The sequence below is a fragment of the Papaver somniferum genome, unplaced genomic scaffold, assembly GCF_003573695.1.
Source record: "Papaver somniferum cultivar HN1 unplaced genomic scaffold, ASM357369v1 unplaced-scaffold_154, whole genome shotgun sequence".
Classification (NCBI taxonomy): Eukaryota; Viridiplantae; Streptophyta; class Magnoliopsida; order Ranunculales; family Papaveraceae; genus Papaver; species Papaver somniferum.
This window is the reverse complement of record NW_020624820.1, coordinates 49,650-72,916: the sequence shown is the minus strand read 5'-3', so window position 1 is coordinate 72,916 and position 23,267 is coordinate 49,650. Positions and strand designations below refer to the sequence as shown.

Genomic DNA, 23,267 nt, shown 5'->3' with positions numbered 1-23,267 from the left:
GTCCTCCTGTTTCTCATCTGTTTTTTGTAGATGATATCCTGATTTTCACCAAAGCTAATCCTAAGGAGATAAAACATCTTAACTCTATTTTGGAAAGTTTTAGTAAAGCTTATGTACAAGCTATCAATTTTGATTCAGGGCTAGATTTAAACCCCAAAACTTATCATAATGATATTACTGCTATAAAAAATATCCTGAATATTAAGAAAATGGGACCTCGAGATAAATATCTCGGAATCCCTCTTCTATTGCAAACCAGTAAGACTGAATCTTTTACTGGCATGCTTGAAAGATATGATGATAGATTGTCTGTATGGAAATATAAACACTTCAACCAACCAGCTAGAACTATACTTTGTCAGACTGTTCTAGGGTCCCTCTCCACTCACCAGATGTCTGATTTCCCCATGCCAAAAAAAGTCACTGATAGAATGGATTTTATTCAGAGAAAATTTTGCTGACATAAAGATAACAACATTAAAGGTATTTATTTTAAAAAATGGACCATTTGGCTGACTCAAAACATAGAGGTGGGTTAAATATTAGGCAGACTGCTATTTTCAATCTTTCTCTTTTAACAAAATTATCTTAGAGACTTTTGCAGGATGAAGATGCTCTTTGGTACCAAATCTTAAAATTCAAGTATTTTCCAACGTGTAATCCCCTCTCTGATGAGGTTCGTAGCAATGTTAGTTGGATATGGAGAGGTGTTTGTAAAGGATTAGCCATAATTAAGGGAAACTATTGTTGGGAATTAGCCACTGATGAGGAGATCACATATGGAAGGATGTTTGGATCCCTAGTTTAGGTAAACATGTTCCTAGTAGTATGTATTCCTCATCTGTCCGGAAGGTTAGTCAACTAATTGACAGAGATACTAAAATCTGGAACTTAACGATGCTTCATAGTTTGTTTCCTTGTGATATTGTAGAACACATAGCAAAATTAGAATCCTTGTTGTAGGAAGAGATCAACTTAGATGGACATGAATTAGGAATGGAATGTTCTCTATTAAGTCTGCTTATAATATATTACTTGGTGAATCTCAGCAGAATGTGATTTCTTCGGTTGTTAGTTTCCCATGGAAAAGGTTTTGGAATGTCTAATTACCTCCTAAAGTTTTACATTTTTATGGAGATGTATTCAAGACTGCTTACCTACTAGAGATGAGATTGTTAAATATGTCCAAGATATTGATGCAATTTGTCCTCTTTGTGGTATAAAAAACGAATGTATGCAACATTTATTTTTTGATTGTTCTGTTGTTCACAGAATTTGGTTTGCACTCAACCATTCTATTATAGGTATGTTGGGTAATAATACTCTCACTGACTGGTTAACAAACTTTATTAGCTGTAACAATTTTTATGATGAGATTGTGCAGGAAAAAATGAGAGCAATTAGTTGTACTATTTGGTACATTTTGAAGATTAGATGTTGTATTGTGTTTGATAAAATTCAGTTCAGGCTAGCTGAATTTATTGTTTCTATTAAAAACTATATAACGGAAGTAGCAAATGCAGTTATATCTAAAAGATCTGCGATGATTGACACTGAAACAGTTTTTGCAACTTGGAACCCTCCAATTGATTATGACATAAATTTATAAATTTTAATGTCAGTTTTGTTAATAAATTACAACCTATTGGAATTGGACTAGTAATGAGAAATGTGTTAGATCATTGCTCGATCGAACTCACAAGCATTGGTATGTCAAGCTTGTTTGTAAAATTTAGTTTTCAAAACTATAAGTCTTGATTTCTAGTCTACATACGATTAAGTCTTGGACAAGTATAGATTGTGTCGTTGAGCTTTAGACTTCACGACGTTCATCGATTGAAGACGAATAAATACTAAGGCGAGCTTGTGGAACTTCATCAACAAAAGTTATGTGAAGACTTGAACTCATCTATCACCCAGACGTCTGTTTCTACTCTATCTCCATCTTGAGACAAAATTCGTATAATGGTATAGTTTTTAGATTATGCACTTTTGAGATTTCGAGATGAGTTTAACTCGCTTATATATTTCTCGAAATATGTGTTGGTATACTTTTTCTTTAACCGAGTTCATCTTATATTCCTGACGCAAGCCAAAACATGATCATGTGAAAATTTATAAGTAACATCTTACATGATTTGTGTGATACAATCATTTGATATAGACTGGGAATATTTCATATTGATTATTTCAATAACTTGAAAATCGCTTTGATGCTAATAGTTAGTGAAAACAATTGTTGTCATCCTCTAAGAAAGTTTCAATGATTTAAAGTGGAGTTTAGAATGACTAATCATGATTGGATATAGCATAGTGTGCGTACTTGCATATATGTTTTCCATATCCGAGAACCATGGTATGCATACCCGTATGCGTACTGTTTGGTTTGGTTAATGTCCGGGAACCATAGTATGTATACATGTGTACGTACTGTTTGGTTTTGAGAAGTACGAGAACTTAAATATACATATCGGTATGCGTACTGGCGTAATAGATCAGTTCCGGAATTCTAGTGATGTTGTGGTATGCATACCGGAGAACCTGAATTCAGTCCGGCCACTTTGGTATGCGAACCGCTATGCATACTTAAGTTGGTTAATGTTCTAAAATCGGTTGTTCATGAACTATACATTTATATATATATATTAAGGAATGAAATCTTTTGCAAACCGTGGCTATAATGTTCATGAATTTACTCAAGTGAATCAAAATCAATTTTGCTTCGATTGTGTCTTGTATACTTATACTAGAATATGAACAATTGAAAAAATCCATAAATAGTTTCATATGAGTCATTTGAACTAGTTGTGATTAGGATGAATAAGGTTGAAGAGAAAGTATTCATATATAGCTAACTTCGATTAACTACTGTTGAGCCAACCGTGTACATATGTTTATATACGGTTACCCTTATCTAAATGATAGCACATTTTATTTGTGTATAACAAGCTAAGTTCGATTTAACTGTTGAAAGATATTAGACTGAATCTAATCAAATTTTCATCTAACGGTGAATATTGAATGCTTTGTTACCAAGGTAACTTAGATTTCAAACTATGATTTGAAAACTATATAAATGAGAACTCTATATACTAGGAAACCTAATCCCCACACCTCTTGTGTGATATTAGTTGCGACTAGAGTCGATTCTCCTTTAACCTAGGGTTTTGAGAAGGTTAACGACTTAAAGACTTCATTAAGATTGTGAATCCAGACCCAACTATTTCTCTGTAGTTGTGTGTTCCGATCTTGCGATGTTCTATCGTATTGAGTACTATCTTCTCTAAGATTTGCTCGAGATTGATCTCCGATAGGCAAGATAAAAAGTAGTCACAAGCATCTTCGTCTCATCATTTGTGATTCCACAATATCTTGTTTCGCTACCATACAATTAAGATTATTGTGAGGTGATTGATATATTAGGATGTTCTTCGGGAATATAAGTCTGGTATATCAATTGGTTATTGTTCACCTTGATTTATCAAAAGAAAGAACAAAAATTTTTGAGTATTTATGTGGGAGACATATTTATTCATATCAATAGACTTTTCAGTGTGAGACATATTTGTTTATTAAAGTCTCCGACTTTGGGTCATAGCAACTCTTGGTTGTGGGTGATATCAACTAAGTGAATCAAGTGCGCGGAATCTGGCGTCGTTAAATACCCTTTCTTTTACCTCCCAAATCATCTTTTTCATCCGGAGCTTCAGTTTTGACCTCACCAGGCGGTTGGAACGTTATCGAATTCGCTTTGGCCAAAATCAAGAGGCTGCAGAGGTTCTATCACTTTGCTTTAATGCTTTAAAAGTGCAAAACTCGGAGAAACTTGTATCTCTATGGACGGGTAAACCGGTAAATGCAACCACGTCCTCTAAGATCGGAGTGGCTTCACCCCGAGAGAACAAAAAGGTGTGAGGATCAATTCCCCAGCGTGCACACAAGCAGACCAAACCATCATGTTCTCGGCGAACCTAAACTTTTAATCTTGCAGAGCGGCTTATATGCTCAGTGATTGGATAGTCCGTATATGATCCAGATTAGATAGGATGTAATCTACCCATGGGTCCCAAACAACATGGGACTCGGCAGATGAGCGAAGAACAATCGAAAGAATGGTATAATCCCCTCCATGAACGTCCAGGCAGGGTATTTCCTCTGAAGCAGCTATGGGGGAAACATCCGCTTGGGGACGAATAAGCCACTCCTCGGATGAGGATTTAGCATGCGTGACACCCAGTTGTCTTCGGTCGGAAATAAAGCTGAACCATCTTCTACCGCGGGTGGTCGTAAGAGATCCTTGAGCCGGGAATTACTTACTATCTCTTGGATGGTATAAGGTTCCGATCTGGGGGGTAAATTAAGACTAGGCGATCCATCGGCCATGATGAGTATGGGGAAAGGAGAGGAGAGAGAAATGTGTAGTAGAAAAGATGAAGAGGAGAAGAGAGGTCTTCTCTATTTATAGGGAGGTAAAATAAGGGACGGTTACTGGATAGGTCAGTCACTGCAGCATCCTAAGTGGCGTGGAATGAAACCGTTCGAACCCACTAACACTAGTCATAAAGTGGGCATGTTAACAGGTGACTGTTGACACGGTCTGTGACCGGTCAAACAGTCAGGGGCCTAATGTTGATACATGAAAACGATTAATCGTAAGACAGACTACCCATTAGCCTATTGGGGGTTCTCCCTAGGATAAAGGAACTAGGGTACTAAGACCCTTAAGATAGTACCAATCTGGTTGGGCCTTGGCTCAACAAAGAACAAAAATCCTCTTGTAGTTTGTTAATAACTTGTAGAAGAAGGAAATGGCAGTTTAGTAATATGTTAATCTTATGGGTACTTATCCATAAGAAGGGAAAGGGGAATCATTATAAATAGGGAAGAAAACTTACTTAATGGACACAAGTAATCCACCATTATATCTCCTAAACCTCTCTACACCTTGGGAGTACTTTCTGTGATTATGGCTAGTTCCTCCTTCCCACTTTTACCCTATAAACAGTAGTTATATCGGTTGTATAGGCCGATACTATAGGTTTTTATTGTGTATCGAAAAAATCTGTACAATAGGTCAAATTTTGAATTTTGTGAGTTCACAAAAAATTAATCAATTTTGGTGAATTTTTCAAGTTGATACAAAATCACTAATTTTTATCTTGAAGAGCAATGCATCTTTGGTCTCGTTGGTGCAACTTGCACGCCTTCGATTGAGTTCCTTCATGCACATCTTAATTCTGACACTTCGGGAAATTCATGCTACTCAGATGAGAATGAACATTAATTGTCATATCATGTCAAAATTAAGAGTTAAGCTGGGAAACAGCGTATGAAGATACTTAGCAGGCTCCGACGTTAATGGATAATGCAACTGGAGCTCAAATACTCATTAGGCTCTATACTAGTGAATAATTCATGTAGGAGCTTGAGTTTTTATATAATATAAAGATAGTCATAGACACTCATCAGATTTTGATATATTCTTTAAATTCCTTATGGAATAGACATATCAAGGCCTACTACTTCTAATGTCGCGTCAGGTAGACAAACTTTTACATTTTTCGCCTTAAGCTAAAAACCATCATCAACACACGGTAGACAGATAAATGATGGCATTTTGATAACCACTGAGTTAATAGACTCAATAATTAAAGAAAACAAGTCTGTGATTGTCTGTAAGGTAGAATTTCGAGAAGGCGTTCGAATTGTTTGGATTTTTGCCTTGTGAAATTTGGTTTTGTCTCACGCCATATTCTCTATTATTATTAATTGTGAGGCCACGAAGATGTGAAAAAATCAAAAAGGAGTTGGGCGGGGACCCAATACCTCTATTTCTTTTCTTAATTGAAACGCGGGGTACAACAACCACACCTAACTATTTCGTTTCGGAAATATGTATAGACTAAAGTCTAATATAATTCTTGAGCGCGCCAAGTTACTGATCTCAATCAGGAAATATATCAAAGAGCTTTATCTCTTTCTCAATACAGTCAGTAACTAAAACAGATATAAGTCTGCAAACCTGATTGTTATGAGAATAATTTCGATGGTACCAAAAAATAATATCCGAGGGTCACGTCAGTATCCAACAAACAAGGTCGTACTTATCAACAGTGATTCAACTATGCACAACCTGTGATATTTCAATTATATTAGAAAATATAACGCGGAAAAGAAATAACACATACACCAGAAAATTTTCTAACGAGGAAACTGCAAATGCAGAAAAATCCCAGGACCTATCCTATACTTGAACACCACACTGTATTAAGCCGCTACAAACACTAGCCAACTACAATATAACTTGGAACTGGAATGTAGATGTTCCCTAACCAAGTCTCACAGCCATTAAGGTGTAGTCGCGTTCCTTACGCCTCTTGAATCTCCCAAGATCTTGCGCACTTGATTCCCTTAGCTGATCTCACCCATAACTAAGAGTTGTTACGATAAAAAGTAGAAGACCTATAGACAAATATGTCTCCCACAGATAAGTCTATTCTGATAAATGAATCTGTCTCCCACATATATATAAAGTTTGTTCCGTATTCTAATACAAAAATCAAGGTGAACAATAACCAACTAATATCCGGTCTTATACTCCCGAAGATCAGCTTAGAAATATCATTCACCTTACAATAACTTATTTTTATGTTGGTATAAGAAGTTATTGCGGAACCACAAAATCTGAGGCGAAAAACTTTGTGGTTTCTGGTATCTTACCTATCATAGATAAATCTCGAGAAAATCTAAGAGAAGATTAAACTCAATATGATAAAAACTATAAGATCGGGATACTCAACTACATAGTAAAATAGTTGGACCTGGCTTCACGAATCCCAAATGAAGTCTTCAAGTCGTTAACCCTAGAATGGTTTATCAAAGAAGATGAAAACCTGGGTTAAATGAGAATCGACTCTAGTTCACAACCAGGACACACAGAGATGTCGGTATTAAGTTTCCCATATGCTAAATTTTTCCTTTGTATAGTCTTTCAAATCAGGGTTGCTTACAATCAAAGCTAAGATAGCTTAGTAACAAAGAAATTGATATTCACCGTTAGATGAACTCCTGATTTAAGATTCAAGTTAAGTCTGCTTAAAAACTCAAGCAATTCATCTCCACCGTTAGATGGTATTAATTAGCTTGGTACACACAAATGAAATATACTTATATTTAAATATGGGTAACCGTACCTAAATGTGCATATTGAGTTGGCTCAATAACAGTTAGCCAAAGTTAGCCATATGAACACTTTTGGATTAGACATATATATTTATCTAACACTTCTAGACCAAATATGATAATCAATTAATCATGATAGATAATCAAATGAATCAAAATGTATTTAAAGAGAGTTTTTCAAATGTTCACTATTTCATAGAAATGTTAAAGAACAATTTGAAGGAAAATCGGCTTGGTTTACAATTGTACATAGTACTTATACAAGAACCAATTCGTAAACATAATCCCACGGTTTTCAAATTTAATTTGCATTCCTTAAATCATTAATCATTCCATGGATTTTAGTTTGCAAACGGAGTTTGAAAACGACCTGAGTTCATGAGTATGAGTTTTCATACTTACCGATTTTAGAACCTACACATTGTGTTCGCCAATTAGGTACACGGACAACAGTTCCGTAATTTGGCATAGTCTAGCCGTTCGCAAATTCGGTTCACAAACAATAGTTCCGGACCCTTAATAGGTGAACTCGTTCGCATACTGGGTACGCATACAAGAGTTCCGTACCTTTAACAGGTAAACTCGTTGGCATACTGGGTATGCATGCAAGAGTTCCAGATCTGGTCATAGACAACTCGTTCGCATACTAGGTACGAATACAAGAGTTCCATACCTAAACTAGTACTTTCACGTTTTCTATATTAGGTACGCATACTGTGTTGTTTCCAGATATTTGTAGTAGTTCTAAAACTCTCATTTAATCATTGAAACATACTTGGAAAACAACAATTTTAATCTTACACACACCACTAGCTTCAAGTAATTTTCAAATGATTAATCTATCATTAAGAAATTTCCCAAGCTAACATCAAATGATTGTCTCACACAAATCATGTAGGATGTTCAAGGTAATTTTAACATGATCATCTTGACTTAATATTTAGTTTCCAACAAATAAATTGTTTCCAACTAAACTTGTCAAGCAGATGATGAACTTAAGATAAATCTAGAAAGCTTCCAACCTGTATTTCGAAAAATAAACATTCAAGATATAGTAAGCTCAAAATTCAATTGTGTATAACACAAAGTATATATAGCCATGCGACTTAGTCTCACTAGAAAATAAAATATAAAATACTTCTGAGTGATAGATAAGTTTTAGTCCCCACATAGCTTTTGTTGATGTTCCTCCAAGTTCTTCAGTAGATCTTCTTCTTCAATCGGTGAACGCCATGAAGGCTAAAGCTCAACTACACATTTTATCCTAATATGATAAATAACTATAAGTATACTAGAAATCAAGTATACAGTTTTGATCAACTAAACTTGACAAACAAGCTTGAGATAGCAATCCTTTTGAGTTCGACCGAGCAATACTCTAACAATAATGGTGATTGAAATTCTCTCCATGATGATTAAAAAATTTGTTGGTAATGACCTTATTTCTGGATTTTCTTTTGCTCATTATGGTACAATTATAAATCACTTGCTATTTGCATATGACTTGATTATTTTCCTAGATAATTCTGAAGAACACATTTAAAAACTTAAGAGTATCATGTTCACTTTTGAGTTGGTGGTCGTCTTGAAGGTGAAATTTAGGAAGAGTGTAATGGGAGATAATCGTAATGGAGATAGGTGTGCAGCTGCATTTGGATGCCAATCAAAAATATTCCCAAGGTATTCCACTTGGGAACAAGTTAAAAACCAGGGACATTTTGGATTTTATAAATCAGAAGTGTCAACAAAAGCTAAGCACTTGGAAAATGAAGTATTTATACAAGGGATAAATGTTTATTCTCATCAATAATGTCATTGCAAGTTTGCTAATTTACTACCTATAAATGTTCAAGATGTCGGTTTATGTAGTAAATCCAATTAAAAAGATTACGACGAACTTTTTATGGGTCTCTTTTGATGCAAATAAGAAAAGAAGTTGGGTGTCATGGTCAAGATCGATTCTTACCAAACTAGAAGAAGGCATTAGAATCAAAAAGATGAACTAGTTAACAAGGCGCGACATTGAAAATGAGTTTGGATATATGGCAGTGAAAAAGTGGCATTTTGGAGGCGTATTATTCGTGAGAAATTTGGAGGTACTCAAAACTCTCTCTTTTCCTGATTTTTACTCAAAAACTGTTGGTCATAGCATTTGGGCATGCCTCCTTAAATCCAAACATTATGTCATTGTAAATATTAAACTCATTATGAAAAATGGGGATGAGTATTCAATTTTGGAACGATAAATGGATTGAAGATGTTTTTTTTTTTGATATGTAAAGAATTTTGTGTTGCCGAGTTTCGAACTCAGGTCACTGGTATCATCACCCAGTAACTTTATCGTTGTACTACAACGACACCGATTTTTTTTTCTGGGAGATGTTAGTTTAAAAAAGAGAGATCATACTCTTTTATAGAATCTCTAGAACCAAAAGAACTACTATTAGGGACATGATATAAAATGAAGGAGCCTGGAGATTTTATTTTAAGAGAAGATTAAATGAAAATGAAGTCGAGGAAGTTGTTGACTTGCTCCTGCAACTAGGAGATTTCTCAAATTCATGTCTAGATTCAACAATGGAAGACACAAAGAAATGGAACTTTGGTTCTAATTTTTATGTTTCTTGGTGCTACTCCTCCCTGGATTTGGATTGATTTCGCATTTTCCTTACAAACAAGTTTGGAACCCGATAACACCATTCAAGATATCTTTTTGGTTTAGACTATGTGTCACAATGGTTCTCTAAGCCTACGGCTCTAGACTATTCATTCAGATAAGGGAAGGTGAACTCAAGCCAATGTATGTTGTGTATGACTGCACAAGAATCAAACATCCGTCTTTTTTGCATTGCTCGGAAACTAAGAAGATCTGATATGACTTCTTGGATAACTTTAGTGTGAGACGGATTTCGCGGTATTAAATCTAGCGTTTAGGAGTATAATAAGAAGAATAGTGGCATGGTGAAGACAATTTGGAAAATTCCTCATTTCGCAATTTGGTGGAACATATGGAAGGAACGTATTGGCAGACTTTACAAAAGCTTTAAAAGAAATATCAGTTCATTTTTAACTATGAATCTTTTTGAAGATCACTACTTAAGTACCTTAATCTTTTCCCTGATATTCATTTATTTTGACTATTTTTTTAATGTAGGAAATACCTTTTAGTCCTAGGAATAATATATTAGAGAGAGTCTAGTCCAATTGACTCAGTCAACTGTCTGTTTGGTCCTTTTTAGAAAAATAAATTATAGTTTGGTCCTAGGGTGATATCATGGATGATGTATATGTCATCTTGTAGTGGCAGAAATACCCTTATATTATTGTTTGGTCCTAGAAAATAATGGTTTGGTCCTATGGTGACCATATATGTACGAAAATTTAATAGAAAATATCGCATTCTCATATTTACGTTCTCTCTCCTCTCTATTTCAGATCTAGTTTCTCTTCTCTCTACATTTTTTTCTTTTTCTTTTTTCTGCTACTGTAAAGAAGATGAAGAAGAAATAAACTGATGTTGTTGATTAAATGATGAAGATGACGTTTTGATGTTGATGTTGCTGCAATTAGAGATGATGATGAAGACGATGAAACACATGAAGAAGATAATGAACGACGAAGCTTTTGATGTTGGTGATGATAATGAAGACGATGAAGATGAAGACGAACTCATTTTCTACTACTGTTGTTGCTGTCAAAGATAGATCTGTTGTTGTTGAAGATTTAATTAGGTTTTTTTTCTCGATGTTTGCTGCGATTGGTGATGATGATGAAGATGAAGACGGACTCAAGATAGATATGCTATTGTTGAAGATTTAATTAGGTTTTTTGGTTTTCTTGATGTTGCGATTGGAAATGATGATGAAGATGAACTCGTCAAACCCTAGAAATCTGTTGTTGCTTAAGATGGACTTCATTACTGAAATGAACTTCATTTTTGGAATAAACTCTGTTTTTGATGAACATAATCGTTTATATAGCCTTTTATCAGGAATTCATTCCAGAAATGAACTCTGGTTTATCTAGGTTTTATGAGGAGTTCATTCCAGAAATGAACTCTGTTTTATGTAGATTTTACTAGTATAACACGCACGCGCGATGCGCCTGCCAATCCATTAAAAGCAAAACTTCAAACTTTTTATTTCTGATAATTTTATAGTCCAAGTGAAAAGGAACACAAAAGAAAATCAACCATGTTCTACCATGTTCCTTTCACACACCCAAAGGTCTGACATCAGTTAAAATAGTGCAAACAGTTGATAATTATATCAATTACTACAAACACGCGGCTTTAAAAGATAACAGAAATTGCACAGAGAAATTCTTTCGCCATTTTAAATTCATATCCATTGCCAAGCTGGTACTCTCATTGTATGCTGCCGTTTATTTTCATCTTGAATGTGGCAGTATAGTCAAACTATCTTGGATACCTCCACGGTATGCTCTGAGCTCATTTCAAAAGACACTACGAATAAATACCAAAACAAACAACATCAGTGCAAGTTAGAAGTATAATCAGGGAAAAGAAGTAGCGAAAAACTAAGACTAAATAGCAGAGAGTAACGTACCTGCAGATAACTCTCATTAATCACCCACACATTGACCTACAAAAATAAATATAACATTGCGGAGGAGCACAAATATTCTACGTTTTGTCGAAACAAAATCAAAGTCTCTATTAACTGGAACTTTAGTTCTACCTTGTAGTGAAGGCAGATATGGACAGTTGACTACACGTTCAACTTGGCACGCATCCTGGACTCTCGAACAGAAGTGAAACCACCTCCTTTCTTCACCCCAGCAGTTTTCTGGAGCAACTTGGATCTCAGAACGCAGTGAAGTTTTTGCCGAGGTAAGGGACACGAATATCTCTTTGTTGTTGTCGTTCTTCTCAGCTTCTATCTCTAGCCGCGCTTGTATTCTAGGACTATGACGAATCTCCATTTGTATTAGAAGCTGAGCTTTTGTAATAATACTCCTATGTTATTTGTTGTAATTCACGTAACTGAAAAAGAAAAGAAGTCTTTTGGTTAATTCTTTAAACAGTTGGGACAAAAATAATATTGAAAACTAAAGATGAACAATCAAAATTGAATCTAAATACATTCCTAGTCAAGTGTAATTTGAGAAAAAGAAAGAGATAAGAATTGGATTTGGTTTTGCCATCACAGTTTCGGGCAAAGAATTTACCGACAGTAAAGTACCTAACCTGTACCTCCAAAATTTACAACCAACTTAACTTCATCAATTAGAGAATTTGTCATGAAATTAATGATCCGTGTTTATTAAAATTATTTGATCCGTGCTAGCTCAAATATGACAGGAGCTCAATTTGACATTGAAACTGCAAAATTGCATACAAAACTTCAAGTCGATAACAGGAAACCATTAATGAGGTACATGCCTACCTGGTTTAAGCTGAAAACTACAATGTCGTACATTACATACGTCAGTTTGTTGTCTTACTCTTGCTTTCATGACGGGAGCACATACAGAAACCTCCACATCTACGTTGATCTTAACCACCAAAACATCTGATCTTATACCCTGGGTCAGGTATTGACTATAGAGTCAACCTTTTACACCAAGTTTCATCGATTTGCAATTCACCAAGTTCCACATCATGTTTTCAGTGTCGAGAAAATATGAAAATGAAACAAAGTTCGAAAGCCATGCAAGCCATGGTTTCTCAAATGTATTTCTGGCCCCTGGCTAACAGTCAAACTGGTGCCAATATTGACCATTGAAGCAAGAGTAGCATGGAAGTAGTATCAGGATTTCGAATTACATTTTTATTAGTCCATGAAAACTGGTGGCCTAAGGATAGCCATAGATCCTAAAGACCCCTGGGGAATAGTGTCACTGTGCTGCACCCTATGCAGTGTTCCAGTCTCTAATTTCCAGTACAACAACTTATTTTTGGTTGTGCCGAGTCTAATCCACAGACAAGCAATTCACTCTTTACAGTTGGCCCTTGCAGTTACACCGAAAATTCACTTAATGAAAAGCATAACACCAACACAACAATGACAATCTTATTGTACATAAGTACTGAAAACGGTGTCTCAATCTTATTGTATTAATTAGACGGGAGAAAAACTCCATTCTTCTTACTTGAGTTACATTCACTCATAATAATACAATCCTATTTCTGATAGATTTGTTTCCTTTTATTCTCTCTTTTCTTCCCAACTGCCAGGAACAAATTAAAGATAAGAAGGGTGGTTAACTATCTAACCAAATATGACTGAACTTGGGTGTTATATGGGAACCCATTCAGGCAGATCAAACCTCACCGAATCTCCAACCTGAAATGTCATGTCGCTCCTTGTACTTGGCATGGGATTTTTTCAAATTCTCATGAATCTGTTGTATGCGATGAACAAACTTCTCTGCAGTAACTTCTTTGAACTTAAAATTATTACCTACTGCACTTCCTGAAAGCACAATGTCAAAAGGCTAGTTTGGAACAAAACCATAACAGACCTCAAAACGCGACTTTCATGAAGAACTGTGTACAGCTCGATTATAACAATACTGAATACAGGGCAAGTTCTCGTCCCAAGTTCTCGGTCTTGGCTGATTATATGCTCGCAACAAATGAACTATGGTGCAGTTTACGACCTCCGTCTGCCCATCTGTTTGCGGGCGGAATGCAGTCGATCTTTTAAGTTTTGTATCCATCATACACCACAAACTCTTCCAAAATGAACTCAAAAATCCCTATCAATCCAAAGTTAAAAAAGACATGTTGAAAGAACAAATTCGCTGCTCCTTCTGCTGTGACCATCTTCTTACAAGGAATCATCAATGCCGTTCTGCTGAAACGATCAAACCACCCAGAAAATCCATCGAAATACTCTCCCAAGGTCTACTCAGAACTGGTAATGGTGTATACATCCCCAACTTCCGGTTACTCCGCTTACTTGTACAACAGATTGCACAACCCTTCACAAACCGTTCTATCTCCCGAATCATACCAGGCCATTACACATAGCGCTGTAAATTTGCCAACATCTTCTTGACCCCAAAACGCCCTGCACTTAAAGAAGTATGAGCTTCACGAATTAAAGTGAGTCAATGCTGTCCTTAAACAGGAAACCATCTTCCAGGTGATACCCATTCTTGAAATCTTCCTCTATGCACTAATCCTAGTCCATATCAAAGGAAACTGGTTCACTTGCGTCACTATTGCAGCAATTTTTAGAGGAGGTCTAAACAGAAAATCAGCTTACACTTTATCACCAACTTGAATTGTTGCAGATAGCCCAACCATTTGAAACACCTAGTCTGCTGAAGTTCACCTTGGAACTGCAAATACTTCAATGGTTCATGATCTGTATGTACAATCGTCTCCCTACCCCCACAAATAGTGTCGCCACTTTTTTATAGCTTGAGTACCCGCATACAGTCCTGATAGCAATATCGCATCTCCAATTCACAGAAAATTGTTTCCTTTTTTAGTTCAGTGCAGACTTTGTGGTATTATGCTAACAAAAATATTGTTGGAATTTCTTTATATCTCATGAAAATAATGAAATTTCGTGCCTGCTAATGTTAAGGTGGTCTTAGAGAGTTGAGAAATGATGAACACTTGACGGTCAAGTTGATAAATGGCCAGAATACCAAGTTGATGACGAGTCATGACATTCTGCTTTGGAACCTTACAAGCCAACAGCATAACCCTGATCCTCATTTTCGTCACATCGAAACATACGCATATATCATCACCTTGGGGTTCTTCAGAAGTAACTACCATTAAGAACCAGGTATATCTGGATCCAGTATGATAGCTTTTGACACATAAATGACCAGTCCGTTACTGCCAAACTCCACAGACTCTTCCGATGAAGTTCCAAAATCCTCCCTCTCGATCTCACTACAATCACTTGACTTCATGAACTGGTTTCTATCAAGACCTTCTTCGAAGGTCCTTAAATGTGAGTCTTTTAATATCAGTTTTAGTTCCCTCTAGCTTGCTGATCATGAGAAGTTGAAATGTTGTTTAATACTTAATTTCTTGGTACCTCGGGATATTTTTTGACGCATTATTTCAGTTTCCACCTCCGAAGCATCTTATTAAAAGATTCACCCGACTTCTCATATATTTGATCCTTTTCAGAAATCCTCAAAAGGTTCCAAGGATGCCAACTGTGACTTGTCAGTACCTCATATCTCTTACTCGTAGCTTCATCACAACTGGTAACTCTAAATCACTGCTAAAAACCATCTTCTACTCCTGCAGAATTTTCAATAGATTGAATTCCCACTCACGAGATTGTTTGTGAAAGTAGTCACCAATCGTTCCTATAAGGAGGAAATTTTAATTTCCAAGTTTCCATTATTTTCTTGGTAACTGCATTAGTAACATCTATGGCCCATCCACCTGTAAGTACATACCTAGAAAAAAGAATAATCATCTGTCATAACATCAAGTTTGTAAAGGTCACATCATGAACTGCAGTCGAGCTTCGGATTTGGATCAAAGGAATCAGGAACTCTGCACCAGATATTGGCAGAGAGTTGAACACTAACCTGTTACTGTTAGAATCTCATTCAACAAATGGAAGTGACGGTTCCATGGAATGAATGAGATTCAGGTAAGCATCGACAAAGTAGAAAAGAACCCTCCATACCTTAAAATTCCCTCCAGAAAATGATGTTCCACGCAAAACTGAAGAGAACTTCATGAATGATAAGAATAATTACCAGCACAAAACTTCGAGCTTGTTGGCCTATCTTCAATAGCATCCCAAATACTGGCTATTCGAACTCCAAACCAAAACGGTCTCATCAGCTTTCTCAGAAGCTCCTCGACCCAAATCTCTACAGCAAAGTAATTTCTGGTTAGCTTTCTAACCCTCTCACACTTTTGCAAACAGTACCTAATTGTCAGTAAGTACTCCGAGGAAATAAAATTATAAACACAGAAATGTTTTTTAAAATAGCACGAAAAATCCTCATTGATCCAGGCCAATTTCTTCTTGATCATCAGATAAGGTGTGAGGTGTGGTCCACTTTGCAATTTGGTGAACGAGTGAAGCAGGAGAGATTTATGGGTGAGAAATGGTACCGTCCGGAAATTAGTGGACAAGTGAGGTGATTGAGTGTCTAACTACAAGGAAAAAGGTTACCGACTAGTGCTTAACAAGGGAAAGAAGCATAAATGAAAAGATTTTGAGTGGCTTACCTGGAAGAAACTTCTGTGCCATCCTTCCACATTCACACCCATTTTGCAAGCAAAGAAACATTAGCATTCTTTCTTCAGTGTTTGTGTTATGTCTCCTTCTCTTTGAGCAAAACAAGGTCATATCCTTCATAACAAAAGAAAGAACCAGAGATGATGTGAATCATATCAACTTCTTTTTGTTGATCATCCGTTAGAATTGTTAATCTAAGATAGGGGTAGATATCTCAAGGACTCTCCTTAATCACAGAATATATTAATAGTATATAAAAAAAAAAGTTTTCTACCAAACAAGAGGAGATAAGATAATCTTCATTTCGTAATGAAAGTTTTAGAACATATGTGTTTCATGGTTCAAACATATTTAGTCTTCATAAATAAAAACAATAAGCATACAAAGTATAGAGTCAAAGCAGAACACAGATTGATAGCTTTCCAAACTAAAACACTGACTCATGGAAAATAAAAGGACTTTTTTCATACGAAATTGTCTCATGTGAAGCAAAATAAAAGAAATGACTACAACAACAACCAAGATAGACAAATTAAGAAAGAGTCAAGGAAAATAATCAAAAAAGAAAGCATAAAGCTACTGGTTCTTTATTCGGGGTAGATAGACGCAAGATTCCTCCAGGTCTTCTAGGTCTCTCCTCTATAATGGCTTTTAGAGCATCAGCATGGAATCGATGAGCCCGTTGCGGCACGAATGTTTTCAGGGAGAGAGGGTTCTCTACATGGGTGCATAGCTGAAAATCAAAAAGACCACCATTGTGATACTTGGTCTTGAAATCCTTGAAATCCTGTCCCCTGTGAAGATCGTAGAAATGAAAGTGTTCCCCGTCGAACCAGTAAAGTAAAACCTTATCACTGAAGCCCATAACTCGAACACCATCAACGCTGCAGGGAAGTGGGCAAAGAGAAAGAAGTAAAGTCTTCTTGGTCCACATACTCTTACTTCTATCACTCAATGCATATAAGTGAACCTTACAATTGTTCTGACTTGTCCCTGATGTCTTTTCTAGACGTGCAACACACAACGATCCTTTAAACTCCAGATGTCGGACTATCGGTGCTTGTTGCTGCTGCTGCTCTGTTGAAGAAGGAATGCATTCAGATGGGATTTGAAAGACTTGAAATTTCTCGCTGTGGAGGTCAAACGAAATCATATCACGAGAACCTACAGTAGTTCCCCAATATAGAACATCGCTACAAGAGATGGCTGCTTTGTAAACATCATTACCAAACAATTTAAGAGGAGGGTTGGGGATTTCAATTTTTCTCCAAAGACTGGTACCCAGAGTAAACACCATGATGCATTTGAAGAGATCAATAGAAGCACTGCTGTTTAGAATAATGACCAACTTATATTCCTTTGTAATTGAATCAAATCCAAATCCATGAAACTTAACATATCCATCTGCAACTGTTGGCGTGAAGATGGAAAGTACTTCGGGCATGCTTAAGCTATAGATATCATAAGTACTAGGATGTTTAATCATCTTTGATAGACAAACAAAACCATTACAATAACCCACTACTTGTTTTTTACCATTGCTACGTGATGTTAAAGATTTATGAACAATTTTCCCATCACCAGCATGCTTATGGTTATGATTATCTTCAATATACAACATATGATTCATAAAAATTGAATCTTTCAGATTAACATTGAGTACACAAACAATAAAATTAGGGTTTTTTAGAGATTGAAGAAAGTAATTAGACATAAATTTTGGATCTTGATGGATTGAGTTGTACCAGTATTTACTTGCGCTACCAAATCTGATCACTGACTTGACTGGAATTCTGTTGATTATCTCCAACACCATTTCGGGAGGAAAATTAGGTTCTCCTGATTGTTGTTCAATACTAGTAATCTCCATCCTCTGTCTCTTGCACTCGTCTGCTGCTTCACTCTCTTCCAAACTTCGAGCGCGTTTTGCTATCATCTCGCTTGGCTCTCACAACCATCATCTCATCTTAGTTCTTCCTCCATTTATATCCTTTCGAATTTCTATTTCTCAGATCTATACCAAATTACTGAAGTTAGGAAAGTGTTAAACAAGCGAGAACTAAACCAATACAGGTTTCTATAGGTTCCGTCCTCGTTTCCGAAAACAAAAAAGGAAAGTGTTAAACCGCGTTCAAACAGGACTGCTAAAGGGGGTATCACGTTCCACGGGAATGTACCGGCCCCACTCAAGACACGTCTAAGGGAGACATCCTTTATTCATATCATATGTTCTTCTAAAAATAACATCTAGATTGGAAGCCAAAATAATCTCCTAAGTCTTATAACAATTCTAATCTAATATCTAGATGCGCTGAATCGTTCTCCGTGGCTACGCTGAATGGAACAGTGCAACCATCTCAGTCGTCGGATAAAAAAATAATGTGTTGAATCAAACAACGAAAAGTTGATTTTCTCTCACTACTAGTTGGAGTGCGAGATATATATCTGGAAAGATAAACAATGTTAAAGAATGGACATCGTTTTTGTGTAATCTGCAACACTTTTTGTTTAATTTAGCAGCCAAATTAGCGTCACTACATTCAAATTACCCCTCAAACAAGCAAGTGTTTCATCACTATTTAACATGCGAAGAAAAGATTAGGGGAAACCGCTGAATTATAAAATTGTTTAATTTCTTAAAACCCTAACGAGATCTCAAAAATTGAGAGATGGATAGAAATAAGAGCAATTGAAGACATAAAAGATATATGTCAAAATTTAGTTCGCAAGTCCCACCTATCACTTTATCAGTGTCCGATTAGCTCCTTCATTTTCATTATTCATCTTGTTTTAATTCATCAAAAATCCTAACAAAATATCACCATTCCACTCCTACAACAACAATTAAATTAATCAGAAGTGAAAACGCGAGGGTACAACAACCAAACCCAACTATTTCGTTCGGCAATCTGTATGGACTAAACTCTAATACAATTCTGAGAGTACCAAGTTACTGAGCTCAATCAGGAAATATATCAAAGAGATTTATCTATTTCTCAACACAATCAGTAAATCAAACAAATAGAAATATGTGAACCTAATTGTTATGAGAATAATTCGATGTTACCAAAGAATAATATCCGAGTGTCAATCAAGTCATATCCAACAAACAAAGGTTGGATTTATCAACTTTTATTGAACTACGCACAACCTGTGATATTTCAATTATATAAACAAAATATAATGCGGAAAAGTAATAACACAGATACCAGAAATTTTGTTAACGAGGAAACCGCAAATGCAGAAAAACCCCGGAACCTTGTTCAGACTTGAACTCCACATTCTATTAAGCCGCTGTAGACTCTAGCCTACTACAAGTTAACTTCAGACTGGAATGTACTTGAGCCCTAACCAAGTATGACAGCGATTAAAGTACAGTCGTGTCCTTATGCTTCTTAAATCCCAGCAGGACTCTGCACACTTGATTCCCTTAGCTGCTCTCACCCACAACTAAGAGTTTATACGACCCAAAGTCAAATGAAATATACCTATATTTAGATATAGGTGAACCGTACCTAAACGTGTATACACACAAATGAAATATACCTATAAAATACTTTTGAATGATAGATAAGTTTTAGTCCCCACATAGCTTTTGTTGATGTTCCTCCAAGTTCTTCAGTAGATCTTCTTCTTCAATCGGTGAACGCCATGAAGGCTAAAGATCAACTACACATTTTATCCTAATCCGATAAATAACTATAAGTATACTAGAAATCAAGTATACAGTTTTGATCTACTAAACTTGACAAACAAGCTTGAGATAGCAATGCTTTTGAGTTCGACCGAGCAATACTCTAACAATAATGGTGATTGAAATTCTCTCTATGATGATTAAAAAATTTGTTGGTAATGACCTTATTTCTAGATTTTCTTTTGCTCATTATGATACTATTATAAATCACTTGGTATTTGCACATGACTTGATTATTTTCCTAGATAATTCTGAAGAACACATTTAAAAACTTAAGAGTATCATGTTCACTTTTGAGTTGACGGTCGTCTTGAAGGTGAAATTTAGGAAGAGTGCAATTGCATGGATGGGAGATAATCATAATGGAGATAGGTGTGCAGCTGCATTTGGATGCCAATCAAAAATATTCCCAGGGTATTCCACCTTGGAGCAAGTTAAAAAACAGGGACATTTTGGATTTTATAAATCAGAAGTGTCAACAAAAGCTGAGCACTTGGAAAATAAAATAGTTATACAAGGGACAAATTTCTATTCTCATCAATAATTTCATTGCAAGTTTGCTAATTTACTACCTTTAAATGTTCAAGATGTCAGTTTATGTAGTAAATCCAATTGAAAAGATTACGAGGAAATTTTTGTGGGTCTCTTTTGATGCAAATAAGAAAATAAGTTGGGTGTCATGGTCAAGATCGATTCTTACCAAAATAGAAGAAGGCATTACAATCAAAAGGATGAACAAGTTAACAAGGCGCGACATTGAAAATGGGTTTGGAGATATGGCAGTGAAAAAGTGGCATTTTGGAGGCGTATTATTCGTGAGAAATTTGGAGGTACTCAAAACTCTCTCTTTTCCTGATTTTTACTCAAAAATTGTTGGTCATAGCCTTTGGGCATGCCTCCTCAAATCCAAACATTATGTCATTGTAAACATTAAACTCATTATGAAAAATGGGGATGAGTATTAACGATAAATGGATTGGAGATGTTTTTTTTTTGATCTGTAAAGAATTTTGTGTTGCCGAGTTTCGAACTCAGGTCACTGGTATCATCACCCAGTAACTTTACTGCTGTACTACAATGACACCGATTTTTTCTTTTCTTTTGGAGACGTTAGTTTAAAAAAGAGAGATCATACTCTTTTATAGAATCTCTAGAACAAAAAAAAAACTACTATTAAGGACATGATATCAAATGAAGGAGCCTGGAGATTTTATTTTTAAGAGAAGATTAAATGAAAATGAAGTCGGGGAAGTTGTTGACTTGCTCCTGCAACTAGGAGATTTCTCAAATTCATTTCTAGATTCAACAATGGAAGATACAAAGAAATGGAACTTTGGTTCTATTTTTTATGTTTCTTGTTGCTACTCCTCTATGGATTTGGATTGATTTCTCATTTTCCTTACAAACAAGTTTGGAACCCGATAACACCATTCAAGATATCTTTTTGGTTTAGACTATGTGTTACAATGGTTCTTTGAGCCTCCGTCTCTAGACTATTTATTCAGAGAAGAGAAGGTGAACTCAAGACAATGTCTGTTGTGTATGACTGCACAAGAATTAAACATCCGTCTTTTTTGCGTTGCTCGGAAACTAGGAAGATATTATATGACTTCTTGGATAATTTTAGTTTGAGACGGATTTCGCGGTATTAAATCTAGCGTTTAGGAGTATAATAAGAAGAATAGTGGCATGGTGAAGACAATTTGGAAAATTCCTCATTTCGCAATTTGGTGGAACATATGGAAGGAACGTATTGGCAGACTTTACAAAAGCTTTAGAAGAAATATCAGTCAGTTGATAATATTGCATAAATTTATATTGTTTTCATTGATTTTTAACTATGAATCTCTTTAAAGATTACTGCTTAAGTACCTTAATTTTTTCCTTGGTGTTCATCTTTTTTAATTATGACTAAATTATAATTTGATTTGCCTTTTTTCCTTCAAAACAAATAAAATAAAATAATGGTTATATTTTTATTTTATTTTTGTATTTTCAAAACTTTAGAATGACTTAAATATCTTTCGAAGATATACGAATAAGTTTAACCAAATTTTGAATTCAATTTTTCCAAAATTCACCCAAGAAAAGAATGAGAGCTTCTCCACCTTCCCGCCAAAACGACCGAAATTTCCCTTTCACTTCCCCTCGTTTTATTTTTGCGACGTAACAAAATATCTCAGATAAACCCACTTTTCTCTTTCCTCTTCGATCTGCATCTCCCTCTTCACAAATTAGGTCTGTCTCCAATCTTTAGGTAGGTATTTAGTCTTTATAATTTTTCATCCTCAATTTGAAATTTGAAGGTACTCAAAACTCTCTCTTTTACTAATTCTTAGTCAAAAATTGTTGGTCATAGCCTTTTGGTAAGGCGTCCTTAAATCCAAACATTATGTCATTGTAAACATTACACTCATTCTGCATAATGGGATGAGTATTCATGGATTGGAGATGTTAGTTTAAAAAGAGATATCGTGCTCTTTTATAGAATCTCTTGAACCAAAAAAACTACTGTTAGGGACATGATTTCAAATGAAGGAGCCTGGAATTTTAACTTTAAGAAAAGATTAAATAAGAATGAAGTCGAGGAAGTTGTTGACTTTTTTCCGCAACTAGGGATTTCACTAATTCAATTATTGATTCAACATTGGATGATGCAAAGAAATGAAACGTTGGTTCAAATTTTTATGTTCTTGTTTCTACTCCTTCCTGGATTTAGATGGATTTCTTATTTTCCTTACAAACGAGTTTGGAACCCGATAACACCACTCAAGGTTTCTTTTGGTTTAGACTTTGTGTCTCAATGATGCTCCTAACCTCTAACTCTAGATTGTTTATTCAAAGAAGGGAAGGTGAACTCAAGCCAATGTCTGTTGTGTACGACTGAACAAGAATCAAACATCCGTCTTTTCTTCATTGCTCGGAAACTAGGAAGATCTGACGTGACTGGTTGGACAACTTTGGTGTGACATGGGTTTTCGAAGTAAACATTAAAGCTAGCATTTAAGAGTGGTACAATAAGAATATTAGTCGCATGGTGAAGAGGATTTGGAGACTTCTTCTTTTCACAATTTGGTGGAAAATAAGGTAGGAACGGATTGGCAGACTTTACAAAAACTTTAGTAGAAATATCAGTCAGTTGATAATATTAATTAAATTAACATTGTTTCATTCGTTTTTAACTATGGATC

The 23,267-nt window shown here is 35.6% G+C and overlaps 1 protein-coding gene across 1 annotated transcript in view; it reads right to left on the bottom strand.

Annotated features, from left to right (window-relative positions):
* Positions 1–16,715: 16,715 nt before the first annotated feature.
* Positions 16,716–23,267, bottom strand: part of LOC113336713 (putative F-box protein At4g38870) — a 33,779-nt gene continuing 27,227 nt past the window's right edge. The window contains exon 2 of the mRNA XM_026582365.1: positions 16,716–17,506. Coding sequence (XP_026438150.1) covers positions 16,939–17,506 — 568 coding nt within the window. The 3' untranslated portion in view covers positions 16,716–16,938. The remainder of the gene's footprint in view (positions 17,507–23,267) is intronic.